The sequence below is a fragment of the Anas acuta genome, chromosome 1 (assembly GCF_963932015.1).
Source record: "Anas acuta chromosome 1, bAnaAcu1.1, whole genome shotgun sequence".
In the NCBI taxonomy this organism is placed as follows: domain Eukaryota; kingdom Metazoa; phylum Chordata; class Aves; order Anseriformes; family Anatidae; genus Anas; species Anas acuta.
The window spans coordinates 144,688,542-144,708,367 of NC_088979.1; the positions used below are offsets into that span (position 1 = coordinate 144,688,542).

A 19,826-nucleotide genomic window follows, 5' to 3' on the forward strand; every position below is an offset into this window, starting at 1 on the left:
GATAGCACAGTGAACTACGCACTTCCAGCACATCTAACACCTCCGCATGCCAGCAATGGGGACCAGGATACTAGCTGAAGCAGTAACTCCACCCAGAAGTAAATGCCAAAATGAAAGTTTTTGGTAGTACTGCCAGTGCTCATAAAGAGGAACGTGAGACCATTCTATAGGGGGAAGAGCTGAAAAAATTACACATAAGCATGCTTTGTATTGGAATCAAAGAGAGATGAAATAGCAAATCCCACTAGCTTTGAAGGCAGGAAATAGTCACCCCCTACATTTTCCTTTCCCTGTTCACGTCTTACTGTTACAGTGGGAATCTTTTAGCTTGCATATTTATTTATTTTTAAATAAAAACACTAATAATGTTCAGTCTGATACTTAAAATCAAAGCACAATAACCACCACTCCCCCAGCAACAGAGAACCCAGGTTCGGCAATGTTTTTCACAGCACCGGTGGCACCCCTAAAGGGAGGGACAAGGCAGTCGTTCTGCCAGCTCCTCCCGATGGCAAATGGCAGACATAGCACCCTAACACTGTACTAGGTTGGGAATACGATACCATAGGGACATAGTATGTCAAAGGCCATAATAATGAAGACCTAAGCCCGTGACCAAAGCAGGCATTGGTGAAAGACAACATCTGATTTGATCAGATGCTAGAATCGACACAGGATCAGAATCAAACGCACAGAAGGTGCTTCTCCTCCAGGACAGAAGAACAATTAAGGCAGATAAGGATATAAGGTTTGAAAGTGAAGATTAAGAGAGGTGATTTCAACTTATATATTCATCAGCTCAGTAATTAATATAGTTTCCTAGGTTATCCTTTCCTTTAAGGAAAAAAAAGGTCCAAAGTAGAGATGATGATGAAGAGAGAAAACACACAGGAAAACAAAACAAAGCACACACATAATGGGTATCAAACGTTATTTATTTTTTAAAGAAACTACAGCAATATACATGATTACAGAATTATGAAGCACTGTGATGCACAAGGAATGAAATGGCCTCAGTCCAAGCACTAATGACCTCACACCTTTTCTTTCACATTATCGCTCAGAAAAATTACGTTATCTGAAAAGAAATAGAGAATTTATACTTCAGGATTATTTTGCCCTGTTGCACGCCTGCATATCCACAAAGACAACCTATTACTGTAAAAACAAGCTGCAAAGACATGTATTTCAGAACAGAACATTTCACAGAACTGTCCAATACAGGGTTCCAGTTTTATCTCCCCAGAAGGCTGGGAATTCAAGAGGACCACAGGCTATGAAACAAGTATGTTAAACGTGATGAACAGTTGCTGAACAAAGATATCAAAAACATTTCAAAATAACATTTTAATTCTTTAACTATGATCTCTATCAGTAACAGCTTACTTTGTTTTTATTTTCTCATTTTCATTATGCACTATCACATAATCAGCTCATGGGACTATAGTATTATTATTTCATCATTATTTACAGTATTAGTATTTCATCAAGCCTCAGTTTCTGCAGCATCTTGAGACTAGGGATTTTGAACACTAACAAGAAATCATTAGGGAAAACACCAATTTAAAACAACAACAAAAAAAGGATTTGCTTCTCTCCTCCAGCTACTTATAAACAGCAACCAATAGCACTGCTAGCTGCAACTGCTCATGTGAAAGTTTGATTGCTGTCGTTTTAAGGAGGTTGAACTGTATAAACATCCAGAATATTTTTTTCTTTTGCTCCTCTATTTTTTTTTAAGATATAACTGTATAACAGAAGTGTTCGCTTTACTACCCAGTTATTTCCGCCCTTCTTCAAAAGCCACGAGACAGTTGCTCTACCCACAGTAAAGGAGTAGGACCAAGTCGTTCTTGGCTATCCTCATGCTATTTAAAGACAGTTCAGTTTCCCAGTTCTATTCCTCACTGTGTTTACTCAAGGGACAACACTATTCTGTCCATTCTGTGCTCTTCTTACCACTACTGGCTACGAGACTGAGGTCTTTTTAAGTTCTCCATTAAATTATCTCTCCATAAAAAATCTTTCACAAACAAGGGTCCTTAAAGTTGGTGAAGCCTATCTTGGAGGAAGTAAAAATTTCTGGCCAAACTTAAGAAAAAAGTACTGAATGAACTCTGCTTTGGCTAGAAGAATCTGCCTGACGTGCAGCACTACATGCCAACATTCTTAGAACACGCAGTATCTGCCTGCTGCACCAACTGGTTTGTGTGACCAAACTATGCAATAGTCTGCAACCAGAACCTCTCACTTTGTCTCTTCACACACAGTGCCAGAGGACATCTAGTGGCACACACTGGAAACTGAAGAGAGCCCCTTCATTCTCTCAAGACTCCCCAACTATGCATTCTGAGGATGAAGACAGACTAAGCCCTATTTCATAGGTCCTCCACCCCATCCCTCTCCATTTTAAAGATACAAAGTGGACTTTGGTGCGCTGTTCCTTACCTGCAACAATTGTTGTTGCCTGCCGCCTCACGTTGTTTTTGTCTGTGTATTCACCGTAGTCTAATTTCCCTTCAACGTAGAGTCGAGAACTGAAAAGTCAAGAATTTGGTTCTGGTCAGAAAACTGTACCACTCTTTTCTCCTTCACATTTGATTCTGAATCCATAGGCTTTTTCATCACTTGTGTGTAGCACGTTTGTTAGCTTATTGTAAGGCACTTCTATCTTAGTACAGCTCCTGGTCACCAGAACTGGCCATGAATGTCTGTAGCATCCTGGCTTCTATCAGGAATAGCGTGGTCCACAGAACTAGGGAAGTGATTGTCCCCCTGTATGTGGCACCGGTGAGACTGCACCTTGAGTACTGTGCTCAGTTGTGAGCCCCTCACTACAAGAAGTACATCAGGTTCTGGAATGTGTTCAGGGAAGAGCAACAAAGCTGGTGAAGGGAGTAGGAAACAAAAGTTACGAGGAGTGGCTGAGGGAGCTGGGACTGTTTAGTTTGGAGAAGAAAAGCCTGAGGGGAGACCTCATCGCTCTGTACAACTACCTGAAAGGAGGCTGCAATGAGGTGGGTGTTGGTTTCTTTTCTCAGATGACAAGTGACAGGATGTGAGGAAACAATCTCAAGGTGCACCAGGGGAGGTTTAGACTATGAGGAAGAAGTTCTTCACAGAAGAGGGTGGTTAGACATTGCAGCAGGCTGCCCAGGGAAGCGGTCAGGTTGCCACCCCCAGAGGTATTTAAGAGACGTGTGGACGTGGCACTTAGGGACATGGTTTAGTGGTGGTATTGGCAGTGTTACGTGACAGCTGGACTTGATGATCTTAAGGGTCCTTTCCAACCTAAATAATTTGGTGATTCTATGAATTCTTATATCAACTAATTATGAAGGCTTTATATCCTCAAGCACGTTCACTTACCCTTTCTTCACATACTGATACGTAACATCCCTGAGGCCTGGTCTGAAGACTGAGATCCTGTGCCATGTTGTCTTCTGACTGATATCACCTAAGGTACATAAAAATAAGTCAGATGCCACATCCTCTTTTTCAGGCAAGCCGCAGAAATTAGTTTCAAGATGTTCTCAAATTATGAAAAGTGATTTAAGAAGCAGAAGTACACTAGTATCTGATGTTCCACCCATCTGTGTCCAAACAAAAGCGCAGGAGCACAGTTCAAACCAAGAGATCAGTTTCCCTGTAAGCCAATGCTCGTACTACAAGACTTTTTTGCCCCTTACAGACTCCACATCAGACAAAATTAGAGGAAAAAAAAAAAACAAACAACTGTAGCTACAGACTGATGGCAGAATAATAGAGTAAATATATCATTGTTTTTTTTCCCCCTCTTGGAATAGAGAGTACAGAAGCTGCTGCACCTCTGGCAACCCCAACAAGGCAGAACTGCCAAGTCAGTGCTCTTTCCCTTCCTCCAGAGGAGGGTCAACAAGCAAACCCCTATTCAGTACATGCTGTTGAGGATGAGTCCGGGACATACAAACATCCTTACTGACCCATGAGGAACTTCTCTGCACCTCAGAAACTTACAGAGCAGCCTGAAGGCAAAACATGGTGCTACTGAATATGCAAACATGACCACAAAACAGGGCAGAAGCAGGTTGCTCAGTGCAAACTCACCTCCCTGGGCTTCCTCGTTTTCTCCTGTTCGCCACATCTCATTGGTTGCAAGAGAAAATATGGTGACAGGGTTTTTTCCATCCACTTGCCTCATGATTGGGTCCTGTCCAACGCGACCAAGTAACTGAACACGATTCATGGCTGAAACACAAGAGAGTAAATGCAAGAGGAGATGCACTACTGAGTATGGGACAAGAATCCTGAAGACTCAATAATCATTTTCAGTACTAGGAAGAGATCAAGGATTTCAAAGAGGTTTACACAAGTGAATTATGATCCTTCTGATCTCAGCAACTTATAAATCATGAGCTTTCACCAAGGAACAAAACAATCACTAAACAATCACTTTCTGCAATTTCTGACCATTTTTCCAGCTTTTGTCACTTCTGGCTAACCAGGCCATGCAATAGTTACTATTTTTACTTCATTATTGTTATCACTGCTGAATAACCTCATTTAGAAAGATGGTTTTTATTTCTTTCTGGTCATCTTTTTCACATACACACCCATACATGACTTAAGACTATTAATTTAAAAATATCTTGATTTTTATTTAACTATCATAAGACCATAGTATATCATTGCTCTTTTTGTAATGAAAATTATCTATTTTCAAGAACATTGCATTACACCACATCCTCTGAATTACAGGGTCAACATTTTTAACACAGATCTGGATGGACACAGGTTATTCCTTCTCGTTGAAGGCAAAAACCTGGAGGAGATGGGGGAGCACCACTCTTACAAGGTGAACATGTGAACTGGAAGGCAAACTCTGAAGCCTACACCCAGTGTGGCAGCAGCAGCACCCAGACAAGCGCTGCAGGCACATGGAAATCCAGGCAACAAGCACACAATGCACGGAGAGGCAGGTGCTGGGAAGCACAGCAGCACACCCACCTCGCCACACAGCAGCTACTTACATCTTTCCAGGACCAAGGAGCCAACAACCGTATCAGACTCATGCCTTACAAACTGGCGGAACACCTGCAGGAACAGACAGATATCAGCCTCCACGACACAAATCACACCCACCACACCGCATTTCCTGAGCCCCTACAGAGATTTTTGCAATCCCATTCCTTCCCAGCGAGGCACGGGGGCTGGGGGAAGAGCTCAGCTCCACCAAACGGAGCCGGGAGGATTATTCAAGGCCTGTTTTGTTAATTTAAAGGCTATTTTGTCAAGCTGGAGCCTGACAGCCGCCTAGGAAGAACACGAAGCTCAGAAACCCGCCGCCTTGTTGCACGCCCCCCTGACCCGCACGCACACAACCCGCGGCGGTCCCACGCCCAGCGCAGCCCTCCCCGGACACTCCACAGCCGCAGATCGCGGAATACCAAGGGCCAGGGCCCGCTGTCCCTGAGCACAGCCCCTTTTTTCCCCTTTTTCGCCCCATACCCGCCATGGGGCCGGTCGCAGCATGCCGCCGCCCGCGGGAGGAGGCCGGGGAGCAGCGGGCCCGGCCGCGCCCGGAAGCGGAAAGGAGCCGGGGGGAGCCGCAGCGCCACCCCCCGCCCGCCGAAAAGAGTCAAAAATCGCAGGAATAAATCAAGATAGCCACTCGGTCTGAAGTAAAAATAAGCGTTAAAAATCTTTATTTGCACATTTCGAGGTTTGAAAGGGGGTAGGAGGTTAAAAGGCGCGGCTGTGCCAGCGCTTGAGCACAAACGGGTAGTGACGGAGCCATCGCTTCTCGCTCTCCCTCACAGCACAACTCCACGGACACCGGGTGTCACAGCCACACGGCAACCGGCAGGAACTCAGGAAGCTACATTTAGCAGGGGGAATGAGATTTATCACACATTTCACAAAGGCAACTCCAAAAGAAACAGGACTGACAAGGCCTAAATGCTTTCTAAGGCAGCCAGCTGGATGGCCCAGGCAGGCCATGGCTCCATGTGGGAGATACCTGCATGGAAATAGTGCCACAGATCCACCTGCCAGGACACACTGAAGCCATCCCCTCCCCGCTTGAAGCAAGAAGTCCTTTCCAATCAGCATAATCCACACCAGGCTTCAGGAACCCTTCTGCTAAAGCTTATCCACTTCAGCTCCATAATTTCATGCTGAGAGTTAAGGGAGGGGAAGTTTCCTTCAGCTTCCTCAAGCGAAGCCCCCTTAACCAAAAGCACTTCCTTCACTCTTTATCTCCCTCAGTGAAACACTGCTCCAAATTCATCTAAAGTCCATCAGGACCATGATGCAATAGGTCTACCTCCTGACATGTAGTTAAAAATATTATTCTCACACCCCTCAGTGATGCTGTACTCCTCACACAACCAGATTTCCTTCAAAAAGTGGCCAAAGCGTTAAGACCACAGAAACACAATAAAACATCATCAGTGGGGTCTAAACAAAGGGAAGCAGAAAAAAATGCCATCCTTCCCTTTGTATGGGTAAATATTCTTAGTCTAGAGCAAGACCAGTTACACAAGAAATTAAACAGGTAAGGCTGAGGAAAATACACTTGAAATCACATCTTATACTTCTGAGCTAGTCATTCTTTCCTTTCCTCAGCCAGCATCTCATCATAGCTAATGAGGGAAACAAAAAAAACACAACAGGGAGAGCTAATATGTGGGTGTTGGTCTGGGCAGACCCTCTGCTTTCACAGGGCCATTCAGCAGCCAGAATTTTCTTGGACAACACAGAAATTCAGTAACCCAAAGTAAAGCTAAATGATCGGCAGTTCTTCCCTCCCACCAGGCGCTTGCTGTTCTGCTTAGAAGAGGTTTCAGACTCTGGTAGCTTGGCACTTAAGGGCTGGTCCTTCATGAGGCTCTGGGCAAGGCGTGCTGCTTTTAATTCCCTGCAGGGAAGAGACAAAAAAGAGGAAAGGAAGAGAACTACATTATATATGAATCCCCATCATCTGTGAACAATTTTGCACAGGAGGGTTACTGCAGTACTGCTGGTTACTTTTGGCACCAGGTTTGCACGGAAAATACTACAGGTTTCTCCAGTTTCTGTTCCTGACTGGATCGACTTTAAAGGTTTAAGTAGTCCATGCCTCAGGTCATGAAACACACAGACCAGCACCGGTATGAAGAATCCCTACCTCAATCTTCCCCCTCCACATTGTTTCAGTATTTGTATTGTTAGAATCAGTGTCACTCCAAGCAGCAGGTACCTAAAAAAGGCATTTGCTTCTCCTCCACTGCTTTCCTTCCCTGATGCTTGCTGCTCTCCCATAACACGTACTCTTTTGTCTACACTGAAAACCTATTCCCCAGCTGAGTATTACATTATTATATTATGACTATCATATGGTGGTGTGACTATCTAAGCACCTGAAAACATCACTGCCTACAACAGCAGCAAGGGAGCATGGGGAAGGAGGATGTCCACCACCACCTTGCATTTTTCTCATCTTGCTGTGCAAGACCACTGTCTGTTCAGTAGACTTTTCTTATCTGGCAGCACATGGTATCAGTGTTTTCCATCACTCATGCTTGCAGTAAGTGTGCAAGTTCACTGCTCTAGTTCAGCCAGTGTTTCAAAGCCAGAAGTGAACCACAGCTGCCTTGGCACTGCAAGTCCCTAGCTACAGCCTCACAGCCCTTCCAGCTCCAGGCCCTTTAACTGAGTGTTCCTGCATGCTGGGTCTCCCAGCATTGCCTCCCTACATTCAAGCCTGGTGATCAGACCTGTCTTCTCTCCCTCGTGCCCACACAAGCCCTACCTTTCCAGCATGGCAGTCTTACACTTCTCCACATTCAGCTGCTTCTGAAGCTGCACAGTTTTTTCAAGAGAAGGACGGAGAACTGGGTGCTTCGTAAGAGCTGTGGCAGAAGGTCTTTCCGCTGGGTCAGGATGGATCATGAGCTAGAAGGCAAAGGAGTTCAGGGTTTAGAACTCCCTTGCATGCGTACTGGAAAAATCCTTATCCTGTTAGGCTACTTACTCACCTTGAGGAGTTCAAGAAAGCCATCGGGAAGCTTCTGAGGGATCGATGGGACATTCCCTTTGCGGATGTGGTGCCACATGGCCCCGTTGTGAGGCAGTGGTCCTGCACCTGCTGCTAGAGCTATCGTGAGTGACAGAGCAAAGATGTCTGCCTTTGGCAAATGGCAGTATTGCTGCAGAGAGAAGATGAAGTGTTATACAAAGAAAATATCTTGTTATACTCAGAAGTGTTGGGCTATCACCTCAAAAAGCAGCAGCTAAACAAGTATATGATACTGCCTCCACTGACCCAGTTAGTTTTCTCCTCTTTAGGATAAGAACTTCAGCCAGTAATATTGAGTTTTGTAGTATTGTTGGCTAATTGTTAGCAGCACATTAGATTTCACCCACTCATGAGGAGCTTGCAGCCCACACTAGAATCACCAGAGCAAGTCTAGGGGACAAACACCTAACAAATAGGTGCCACCTGCCCTTACCACAAGGCCATAAGCCAGGCATACCTAGCTCAAACCAAAAGACCGCATGTGATATATTGACCTAACAGTTCCTAAATCCACTTGCAGCACAGGAAGAATAACATCACTTAAATACCTGAGCTGATTAACACGTCCAACATGGTTGTTAAATACAGATTCCCTTTTTGCTCACTGGCCAGAGTGACAAAAATACTACAGGTTTAAGAGGACTTGCATCATTCCTCAGCTGTGCCTCCTACCTCTCTACTACCTAACTGGTGTTTGTTCTTAATTGGTGTTTGTTGTACAAAGCATTTGCCTAGATGCATATATTACTCAGTGATGTACAACAGTTTTATGTCCTCTAGATATGTAACATGAAGGGGACTTAAAGTTTTTGTCCCCTTTACTCATTGCAGGTAAAATAGTTGCAATAATCTCAAGTTGCTTCTGAAGCACGTTAGGACAATATCCAAGCCTGTACTATTTCAATTGTTAGCTTCACTGATTTCACAGACAGACCTGGCACAGGAAAGAGGAGATAAGACAAGAAACATGCCAGAATAATGGTTTTACTATGGTTGATCTCTCCACCTGCTCACCACCCTGTTCTCCCACCAGCAACTTTACCTCTTGCAATACCTCATTGGCCAAAAAACGTCTGTCCCCTTCCTCCACTTGGGGATTTGTTATTGATGTCACATGGCCAAGGTCACCTAAAACAAAAAAAAAGTGACCAATAGAGCAGACAGAAGTAAATCTCCAATAAAAGCCAGATTTTTAAGAGCACCAACAGAATGATCAGAAACAGAATAAGAACAAGCCTGCTTCTACACAGGATTCTGGGTTTGGAAACACGCCAACAAGTTTTCTAATGCTTGTCAGTGCAGAGGAATTAATTCTGGTAAGTACAAGAGGTATTTAGGATGATGCTATCAGTTCTGTTATGTAAATCCCTTCAACAACTAAGACATAGCAATATCAAGCAGTAATGGGCAGCCCTAAATTTAAGTCAGTTGTAAAGTAAGCAAAAAGCCTACCGATCTTATACATCACACCAGAGGAGAATTCATCTTCGCTGTCGCTCTCTTCCTGCCCAGCATGGCCTTCAACTGCCAGCTTGTGACAGATGAAGATATTGCCTGCAAGACAGTGAAGTTTAGCAACTATTATTTGAGCAACCTGACTGCAGCAGTCAGCAGTCTGACAACTCCATAGAAATCCCACCTGTCAAGCTAGCTAAGCTTTGCAGCCAGAGAAATTATGCATGTGCTTTCTGCCCAGCTTACATATTCAGCAATACAACTGACAAGACAGTTGTATCTTATACATAAAATATCCCAGCGTAATCAACTTCTCTGCCCCTCCCTTTGCTCCACAAGCTGGGAGCATGATTTCAGCACACAAAAGGAGATCCTTCTGTTAAGGATGTAACTGTGCAACTGCGAAGGAAATGTTGCTGTGTATATGTCCATCCTCAGCTGCACAGAGAAGAAAGCTTGTTACTATGTTTTACAGGAACTTCATCCCTCTGGGTAACTACAGAAGAAATATTCACTTCTCACTGCAGCTCTCACAAAGGTTGAGCACTGTGCAACAAAACTGCAGCAAATAATGAAGTCCCTGTCTTCTTTAGCAATCCTACTCGCTCCACCAGTAGGAAAGTGACTCCTATGAACCAGGATTATGAGGATCATAAGACTTTAAGTCTGCCAACTATCAGAGAAGGTTCTGTTCTAGAGCCACAGCAGTGGAAAGCTTGGAAAATCAGAAGACATTCACTTTCTAGGGCAAGATACTCTTTCCTTCAAAGCACTGTAATGCATCCAGCCAGCAGCACTCACAGGGCAGGGGGAGAGGGCTACACTTACTAGGTTTGATATCCAGGTGTACAAGGCCAGAGTTGTGGATGTATTTCAGCCCCATGGAGACCTGTAACAAGATTTCCTTCAGCTCTGCTTCAAGGAAATACTGTCCACGTTTTGCATTTTCCAACAGTGCATCTTGGAGACTTCCACCTAGGAGAAAAGAGTCAAAGACTTTATGGAGCAGCGTGTTTAGAATATAAGTTATGGACCAGAGCACTTGCAGGCTTACTAGTGACAACCCTGACCAGACCTGGATATCGCCGCTTGGCACCAGCCTTCCCATTGCCTTGGAGCACCCTGCTGCCTGCCAGGCACTAAGCAACTGCAGTTCTACCTACAGCACCAGAAGGGCTGACCCAGGAGCGATGCTGCTGCTGCAAGTCTACAGGGGAAAGGTTCATTACTTTTATCTTTACAGGCATAAAGCAGGATGTGAAGAGTGGAGCAATGAAATTAATCACATATCCACTAGTGGTAGTTTAAGGAATGCAACATCTGACAAAGCAGGGAAATTCTGTGGGTCTCCATTAAGGCAGCTTGGCTATTTCACAGGACTAGCAAATGTCATTGCCTCACTCTCCATCAGTTTTCTTTTCACCACTTCTCCTGTAGTCTCAAATGTTCATTCACTAGAACAAAAATACATCACTGATCCCCATGTTTCATGGTTACCTCCACCAGATTTAGAGTTATTACTCTAAACTGCTATCACCGGTTATCACAGCTGCCAGACTGCAATACCAGATAAACAAGGAGAACTACACACCACATTTCACAGCTCCTTTAGTAGTCAGAGGTGCTTTCTCCAGTGTCTCTGAACAAACCATATGGCAAACCTGAATGAGCATACCACCCTGCCTGCAGCACCAGTGGGCAGTTCACCCCATTATTTAACTCCATTCCTCTGCAGCTGATGAGGCCTTTCTCCTAGCCAAGAAAACCGTAAGATACTCATCTTAAGTACACCTATCCCAACACCTCAGCCTTCAATAGCACTGCTCTTACCATTACAATGCTCGTTTTGGATAATCATGTGATCGTCTTCTGCCCACGCTGAGTAGTAGCGCACAACATGGGGGTGGTGTCCAAGGACAGCGTGAGCATAAACCTCACGCAACGCCAGCTGCCTAGAGAAGCACACACAGAAAAAGTATTGGGGACAGGGCATCAGGGGCTGCTCGGGTTGTAGCCTGTCTTGGGAGAGGGAAAGCAGAGGTATTTTGGACTTTCCCTTGGGTTTTGGCAAACTGACTAGCTCTCTACTACTGAAGCAAAATGCAGTCCTTAAAAGAGACATTCAGAAACACCTCGAACTGGTTGAGTAGCTGTCAAAAATACTGAATGAGTCTTTTATTGAAGAGTAACCTTTGAAGCCATCACTTCAGCACATCAACATGCAGGACAACTGCCTGGTCAATACAGATGCAGAAAGGCTGCACAGCAGGGCAGGGCAATGCCACAGACGAGCTGTTTAACAGTTATTTTAAAGACAGGCTGGCTGTATGAATCTGAGGAGCTTGGTAAGTTGCCATGTTGCTTTATAATGCCTGGGGATACTTCTGACATTCATGCTCACAGACCTAAAGCAGTAACTTTCTCCACCTTCCCACTTCATAGTGACAGCAGCCAGCTTTTGCTCCTACCACACTTCTCAGATACCTTTAGGTCTACATTGCCTCCTTCTCCATCACACCTCCCAAAAACACGTCCATCATTTCAGCCAACAGTTTCTAGCTAGCACACTCACTCATCCGAGGATCCTGCCAGAGGCCTCTTGGAGCGTTTGATGGCATAAACGCATCCATCAAGGCGCTTGATGCACTTGTAGACAGAGCCAAATTCTCCCACACCAATCCTTTCCAGCTCCAGAAATTCCTTCTTGTAGCGGGAAACCATATTGCTCTCCTTCAGAGGACATCTCTAGAAGGTCATAAAAACAGCAGAGACAGCAGTATGAGCTGGAAGTCAGGTAACACTTGCCATGTTTTTAGAGATGTGTGGCATTTACAGAGCAACCATCTTACTCCCTCTCCCATTCTGGATTCTACACATGCATGCAGATACACTTCTAGTCCTTCCACTTAAAGAGGTTGCACTCTTCCTGGCCACCTTGACCTGACTTTGCCAAGATTTTTTGTTTTATTTTTATATCATGACCTGCTAGCCATAGTTAGAAATCACAGCTAAGGAGCAGGGAAGCAGTCTAGTTGGCTGCATACACCTAAACACCATTGGGTTATTGCCATCATCTCTTCTTTTGGCAGCTCTGCCCAGTTCTTTGACCCATAGCTGATGGTGTCAAGCAGGGAAAAACAGTGGGGAACAAAGTGCTTGTCTTTAGCCCACGTACTGCAAACTTGAAGACCTGTTACCAGCCTTGATAGGTGGACATCCAGTGTTGCTGAATTAGCCAGACTCATGCCCAGAGCTTGGGTTTCAATAAGAGGTATGACTACCCTGTGCTCAGGAGAAGCTTGGTGCCTTAGCTTAACGCAGCCCCAGTAACATAAGAGCTGCTTTACTTTGTAGTCAAGAGTGCCTGCAGCAAGGGCATTCTGCATCAGTCCAGGCTCTCATCAGGCTTGATGCACCAGCTGTGACTAACTGCATATCATCAGGTCTCAGTATTTGTATTTCCAGCTATTTCCTCACCGGGAGCCACTTTTCCACAAAGGGCTGAAAGCCTGCAGAGCAGCTGGAACATTATTGCTACAGTAATAGTCCCCAGGGAAATAGAGAATGCTGGTACTGCACGTAGAGTCATGTCTACTGGCAGGGGAGGTAAGTAAAGAAGAAAAGATAAGCAGTGGAGCATGAAGTGAACAAGAGAGAATGGGCTACGTGTTTTTTCTTTATCATCTGTGTCCCTTACAGGGATAGGGGTTCACGTTAGACTGCTTTCCAGATAAGCCACTGCTGTGATTGCTGCTAGACTGACGTGACCTTAAAGCAAAGAGGTAAAGAGTTGGTTCCTACAGCCAGTCAGATGGGGCCCATAAGAAAGTAACTCTTCACAACAGGCCATCTTTATAAGGCAACTGTATATTACACTATCTTAACTCAGGAAATAAATACAACTCCTGGTAGTTTTATACCTGTAACATGCTCATCATAATCATTGAAGTAGAGTAATATTTCAGTAAGTTATTTGAGGCTTCCATCTACAGAACACAGCAATTGTGGTAGCCCCAGATGTTGCATGATAGAACTACAGCTGCATAATAAATCTGCTGCAGTGATTTTTCTGCAGTACCAGTTTTCTCTGCTAGAGGGTACCATTATTCTTCCAGTAAGCCTAAATATTTAACAGTTAAAACAAACAATTCCACCTACCTGCACAAAAGATGTTTACTTAGAGGTGCTGCTCAGGAAAAGTGAGCTTTTTGTCACACCTGAATACAGATGTGATCCAGAAGCCACCCATCTGCTTTTCCCCCAGATAAAATGGGAAAGGAAGGGCAACTGGACCCAGCTCTGCCAGCATGGCTGGGGTCACACAAGACCTTGTTCCCGCCCCATGCAGCCAGGCCAACACAGCCTGCCACAGAGGTTGGTCAGCAAAGCACAAGCAACAGCAGGACAGTTTGGTTCTGCATTTCAAGGCAGTATCTGCTGATCTGTTGCTAAGCAAACCCTAGTGGGATCTTACCGTGGACCCAGAGAAGCACAGACACCCCAGCTTTCTTGCCCAGCTCAGGGCAGGGAGCAAGGGGAAGCCCAGGGCCCTTTGCACAGCTCTCCCACCACACCAAAGACCAGCAGGAGCAGAGCAAAGGGCAGCAGCAGGGAGAGGCCCAGCAAGGGTACACCGAGCTCTTTCTCCAGCACTGCCAGCAAAGCTTCAGCGTAGAGCCAGATTAACACCCATTCACAGCTGGCCTCATTTGTGCACTGGTCAGAGTGGGATTTTCAGCCAGCAAAAACTTGTTTTCCATACTTGCTATAGCAAAGTACACAGGTCCATGGATGTAGGTAGCTCTGCATTTACTGACACTATCACTTTTCTCTAGATGAGTCCCTTTTTTCTGTACCTCAGCTTTCTTCACACAGTAGTTGCACACAGCAGCTAACTAGAACATACTCTTCATGGTATTCAAACATCAGAAGTTCTGTCTTAGCTCACCTGATAAGAGCTACAGCAAAAGACATTTGCCTACTCAAGGTGAATAAGGAATTTGCTGCCTCATTTCAGAGGTTTGCTAGTGTGACTACTGCAATTGAAGCTCAGACCTTGATACTGATCCACACCAGAGCCATTCAGCTCAAGTCTGTGTGTTTGTGGTACAGGTACATATATTATTTGTGATATAGAAGCCATGCTACCTTTACATCCGAGAATGCTCAGTACACTTGTTCATAGCTATGGTAATACACCCGCTTCTTCAAACCACAAAGGTACTCTCATTATTTACAGTAATTCAGTAATATAGCAACACAGTAATTACTTTCTCCCAAAGGCAAGGAGCCCAAGTTATTATAGTTCCCAGAATGCCCTACTGACCAAAATAGATGAGTCTTAGGATCACTTGTCAAAGTTTCAGATCTGCTTTATCACAAGTTTCCTTTCACAATTATTTCCAAGTTTGCAGCCTCAAATGTTAACATCACACATCCAGCTTGGAATTATTCTATCAGAGGTACCTATCTTCTATCACAATGCCATGATTTAAACTCTAACAGCTGAATAAATTTCATCAAGCACCAAACCTTTGCTAGCATCTTATGCTCTCTGTGGGAGATTATGCAGAGGCACTCACCTTGGTCTGTAGATCCTGTTTTAACTGGCTTCTTGGATCAGGATTCCTCCTGTAATGGAAGTTCAGGAAAGTCAAGATGCGTCACTTCAGCCCAACAACCAAGATTTGACATGAAAACATTTCACAGAACAATCAAACCCCATCCTACATATGTATTTTGTAAAGGATTAATATGCAGTGAGGCTCTAGGTGAAGCCTGAAAGACTGTAGACTCAGGCTAGAAACTCTCAGTTAAAAAAAATCTTGCATAAATCAATTTCTGTAACATCCACAGGACACAGAAGCATCATCCAAAGCACCATTCTGCTGGCTACCTTATTTCTGGTGAAGCTACATGGAAAATGGCCTTGCACAACAAGCTCCTAGTGATGGAGAAAATTGCGCTGATGTGCTTTCAAGGGGGCAGGGGGAAGCCTTTGTCCTGTTGCAGCTGGGACTATGAAAGAAACACCATTGTAGTGCACGGGGATTTGACTAAGCTTGCGTGTTGGCTATCTCAAACCAGATTTGGGCCAGAGCTTTTGCAGTCAATGATGTCAAGTTCCCACCTTAACAATCTATATTACATCCAAACATGTACATCTTCCAAGTCCCAGACATGGGCATAAACCAACCTAACTCCACCCCACCCATGGTCAGGAGAGAGTTGCAGTTTTCTTCTGAATCCAAACCATTGAGGTGAGCTGTTTAGCCCCCGCTTACATTTCTGAACAAGTGAAACTACTGGTTTTACTCATATTTGTTCTATTACCCTCATGTCTGGTGAGGTTTGTTTTTCATCAGTGAACACTACTGAAGTGGATGATTCATCATTAGCAAATAAGTCCGGGTACTGGATGTTTCCTTCATTACTTATCTCCTTCAAACAGACTCTTTCCCACCTGTTATTTAAGAACAGTTCACTTACATGTCTCCTCTGACTTTCCGCTTGCCGTTAGGAAGAAAGAGCATTTGCCGGTATGACTCTGGTGTAAAGGGATTGATATTGACAAGAGAAGATTGGGTGGAGTCATCTGAGTCAGCGCCAGGAGTAAATCTCAGATGTCGGAAGCCTTTGGGTGGGACCTTTGACCCAGACGAAGGGAAAGCTGTCTTTGATAACAGGCTCTGTATTGAGGGGAGAAAAACAGTAGATGAGCCAACAAAATGTGTTTGGTTGCTGTCATGTCAGAATAAAACCACTGCCATCCTGCAAATGAAGGAGAACTCAGCTCCCTTCCTCAAGGCAGGGAAATCTCTAGAGCTCTGCATGCTTGACTTAGCCCTGACAGTTTTCTTCTTCTTCCACAAAATGCTACGATCTTCACCAAGCCCTCTCTCTGTTCCCTGCTGTCTCGGGTGAGGGCTGCAAAGACACTTCTACAAGCTCAGTCCTCAAGAGGAACCAGCTGTTCATCTTCCCCACCTACACAGCCACAGAACTTGCACCATGGTTGCATTAACACAAGACCAATTTCATCAAACCTGGACTGTTGCATCAGTTTGGTCAGGACAGGTTTGTCAGGAAGATGAAGTGGGACATGACCTGAGTTCCCTTCTGATTTGAACCCTTCAGTTACTACCAGCTTTTTTTGAAAAAGAAGTCTAGCTTTTCAGTTTGCATTCAACTTGTTTCAGCTTCAGGGTGGCAGCGTAAGGTCCACTTTTAATACACTTTTTTCTTAGAGAAAGCCCTTAGAAAGGGCTTTAAGTCCATCCCAATTTACCCAGGAACCAAGAAGCTCTGTAGGCTTGTGGATATGTTCCGGTCTAGCCACAAGTCAAGAAAAGGATATAAAACACCATTGCAGCCTGCTGTTGCACGCTTGCAGTTCCCATCTGCTTTACTGGAGCTCTACTCCATAATCAGACTTGTCTCCTGTAACATCACCTGAGAGCAGCTGCTAACACAGGGTAAGCAAGGCAGCTGCCACAACTAGCTGCAGCAATTTGTTCAAGGATGGGGTATGGACGCAGCTTGTAGTTGTCTGCCTGCTCTGCCTTAGAGGAAACCCCAGAGCTCATCTGCATGCAGTGAGACTCTGCTCATACTTTCTCCCACCTCAAAGTGTTCCACAATCAGTGCTCCCAGCCACCCTCACAGGAAGATTGAGGCCTCTAGAGCCTGTCTACTGCAGCTTGCCAGAAAAAGTGGAGTGAGGCCCTTTACAGCCACTGCCCCTGGAGAGGGGCAGGACACTCCTCAGCACCTATGGCCATGTAGTTGGCCATGTGTGGCCGTAGGGCCGCCCTTCTCTCCACAAAGCCACATTTCTGGAGGGAACAGAAACAGAAGCCCTTTGATAGAAGCAAGAAGTACAAATCCTTACTTGTGAGGCCTGGAAGAGCTCCATTTCATCATAAGACTTGAATGCTAGAAGCCAGCACACACAACAAGAGATATTTAGGGGCAGAGAAGCTGGCTTCTAGCCCACACTTGCGCTTACAGAAGGCAGGATCACCTGTATTATGTTCTATACAAGAAGCTTCACAGAAAAGAGGGGGCTGAGACCATTCTCCCAACAAGCCAGATAAGTAGATAAACGACATCTTAGAAGAACAATGCAGAGGAAGATGGGCTAAGTCTTCTTCCACAAGCACACATTGATTTGTTGCCCTGAGAACAAACTCCTGCCTTCCCCAAAATCACCGAACAGCTCAGTTACACGCTAAGAGAGAAGCAACATCAATGAACAGCGAGCTGGTTGGAAGCCTTCCAGCCTCACTAGACAAAGTAAACCCCAGCAGCAACATCACTCCCAACGTGCTCTTTGAAGAAAAAACCCACTTTCATCCAAAAATGAGCTGAACAGAGCACGCAGTGTGGGCAGCTGCCTGCCTCCAAGCTCCCCCTGGGGGTGATGAGCACCTCAAAGAGGCGCATTTGTCCCGCTGGGAGCACAGCACATGCTTCCTACAGGTGATACAGATGTCCAGTGCCCCAAGCAGAGCATGGGCAGCCAAGGCACATGGCTGCTTTTTTTTTTTTTTTTAAGAAAAAAAGTCTGGCTGAACTAATACCAGTTAAGTAGTTTCAACAACAGCTTGGAAAGAGTCAAAACACCTGCTCCCACACACAGGTTTCTATTCACACTTGCAGAATAATCACTCCTTAACTAAGGAGCCTGCGGTCCATGTTTCTAACAGAAGAGAAGGAGGCCAACAATCATTAGCAGTAAAAACGTGTTTTCCACAGAGCTAGCAACAGACTCCCCACATCACACACACACAGCAGCACCCCAGGGATGCCACAGACCCTGATTGCCCAGACACAGAGGTGGGTGACATTACCTTGGGAGTGTACGGGGTGTCACAGAGCCGCAGCTTCTTCCAGGTGATGTGCAGCGGTGTCTCAGCATTGCCATGGCTCCTGGTCACACCCACAGGAGACTTCAGGGTAGGACTCACCCAGGCTTTCGTCCTGCTCAAGAAAATCTCACCGAGCTTCCTGTGAGGGGTTGCAGGGAGAGGGCTGTCCCCTTGCCACTTCTGGGAGTCACAGCTCCTGAGAGGGCTCAAGGCCAGGGCATCCTCCTCGTGTATGCTTCTGTCTTCACCCTCTTCACCACAACTGGAGAAATCCAGCTTCTGAATGAAATCATCACTGCTGTCCCAGTCATCCATTTCACCATACAAAATGGAACAGATAGAGCTGATCCTGGCCTGTTTGGTTAGAGGGAGAAGAAGGCAGCGTTATTTACACAAGCAGAATAACTGCCCCCTCCCTTAGGGCACACACAACTAACATTTAATTGCATTGATTAAGGATCGTCCCAGAACTCCTAACTATAAATCCTTTCAGCTATCATTCATAGGACAACAGCTTTGACTTCCACTTTGATAGTGCAAATCAAATAAAACCCAGAACTCTCTACCTTTCCCAGTGAGCTTCCAAGGGAAGTTCTCCACCCACCAGCACTTCATCAACTACTGCCATCACAGAGATTGAGCTACCAAACCCTACAGAGCAAAGCACGACAGCCCTCCCCCATCCTTTTCCCTCTCAAATTCCTCAAGCAGAAAAAGGAGACCCCACTCCACCTACAGCTGTAAAAGCAGAGGGATCCCTAAGCTGTTACCAGACACCTTACAGGGAACCCTCCTCCTGCGCATTTATAACCACCTTACTCCTGCCCCATTGCTAATGGGAAGCAGCTGGAGCTCGGCAGCACCTGTGTATGGCTGCTGGTGGCTGGGGGGCTGCTGTGGGTCTGGATCTGCTGTGGGTCTGCAGCCAGCTCTGCAGGGAGCCGGGGCTCCCTCTGAGTCATCCCCTTGCTTCTGCACGCTCTTCCCTCCTCCGGCTTGCCGGCCCTGCGGGGAGGTGATGTTTGCTGACAGCCAGGCTGCTTCGTGTTAATCCCACGGGGGATGCAGTCTCCGTGGGCTCAGCTTACATAAACGATCAGTCTGATGGGGACGGACCCGCTTAGGTCTGAATTTGGGCTTCCTGCGTTTAGACGTGTGTTAATTTGGAAAGCATTACCGCCTGCACTGGGAGGTTCATAGCCTAAGTTATAATGTGCTAGACTTCGTGAGGGGACCATATGTGGGGCTCACTGTGGGTTCCCATCTCGAGGTGTCACGTATGTGCCCATAGAGGAGGGGGACACTGGCCGTGCCGATGCCAGCGGCACACACAGGTGGTCTGCTGTCGCTCAGCAGGAGCAGGATGAAGCCTGCATTTTGAACAGGGATCAGCATGAGCTTTATTGAGCTGGGAATGAGGTTGGAGAAGCCTTTTCTCTTAGCATCAAGGAGGGCTGCTGGAG

General features: G+C 45.6%; 1 protein-coding gene across 4 annotated transcripts; it reads right to left on the reverse strand.

Moving 5' to 3' along the window:
- Positions 1 to 916: 916 nt before the first annotated feature.
- On the reverse strand, positions 917 to 19,201 carry WEE2 (WEE2 oocyte meiosis inhibiting kinase). 4 transcript variants are annotated; one of them, XM_068662938.1, is made up of 17 exons: positions 19,100 to 19,200; positions 18,346 to 18,717; positions 15,983 to 16,182; positions 15,076 to 15,124; positions 12,066 to 12,238; positions 11,324 to 11,445; positions 10,322 to 10,468; positions 9,491 to 9,592; positions 9,081 to 9,166; positions 7,998 to 8,168; positions 7,771 to 7,914; positions 5,488 to 5,523; positions 5,010 to 5,073; positions 4,087 to 4,227; positions 3,370 to 3,457; positions 2,449 to 2,537; positions 917 to 1,078 (listed from the first exon to the last, which is right to left on the reverse strand). In XM_068662938.1, exons 2-17 carry the CDS (start codon positions 18,676 to 18,678, stop codon positions 1,035 to 1,037), a joined length of 1,989 nt encoding a protein of 662 aa, XP_068519039.1. In that variant the 5' UTR covers positions 18,679 to 18,717; positions 19,100 to 19,200; the 3' UTR covers positions 917 to 1,034. The 4 variants fall into 4 exon arrangements, with proteins under 4 accessions (XP_068519039.1, XP_068519032.1, XP_068519016.1 ...); XM_068662931.1 differs by lacking the exons at positions 917 to 1,078; positions 2,449 to 2,537; positions 3,370 to 3,457; ... (1 more) ...; positions 5,010 to 5,073; positions 5,488 to 5,523 and adding an exon at positions 5,657 to 6,898 and having other exon boundaries at positions 7,772 to 7,914; positions 9,093 to 9,166; positions 19,100 to 19,201; XM_068662915.1 differs by lacking the exons at positions 917 to 1,078; positions 2,449 to 2,537; positions 3,370 to 3,457; ... (1 more) ...; positions 5,010 to 5,073; positions 5,488 to 5,523 and adding an exon at positions 5,657 to 6,898 and having other exon boundaries at positions 7,772 to 7,914; positions 19,100 to 19,201.
- Positions 19,202 to 19,826: the final 625 nt, after the last annotated feature.

Bases quoted from the DNA above. Each gene is read 5' to 3' on its own strand.
- WEE2 (XM_068662938.1), bottom strand. From the start codon at position 18,678: ATGGATGACTGGGACAGCAGTGATGATTTCATTCAGAAGCTGGATTTC. The intron at 4,228-5,009 runs GTAAGTAGCTGC...CTTGTGTTTCAG, and splicing joins CTCCTTGGTCCTGGAAAGAT to CCATGAATCGTGTTCAGTTA. The intron at 3,458-4,086 runs GTGAGTTTGCAC...TATGTACCTTAG, and splicing joins AAACGAGGAAGCCCAGGGAG to GTGATATCAGTCAGAAGACA.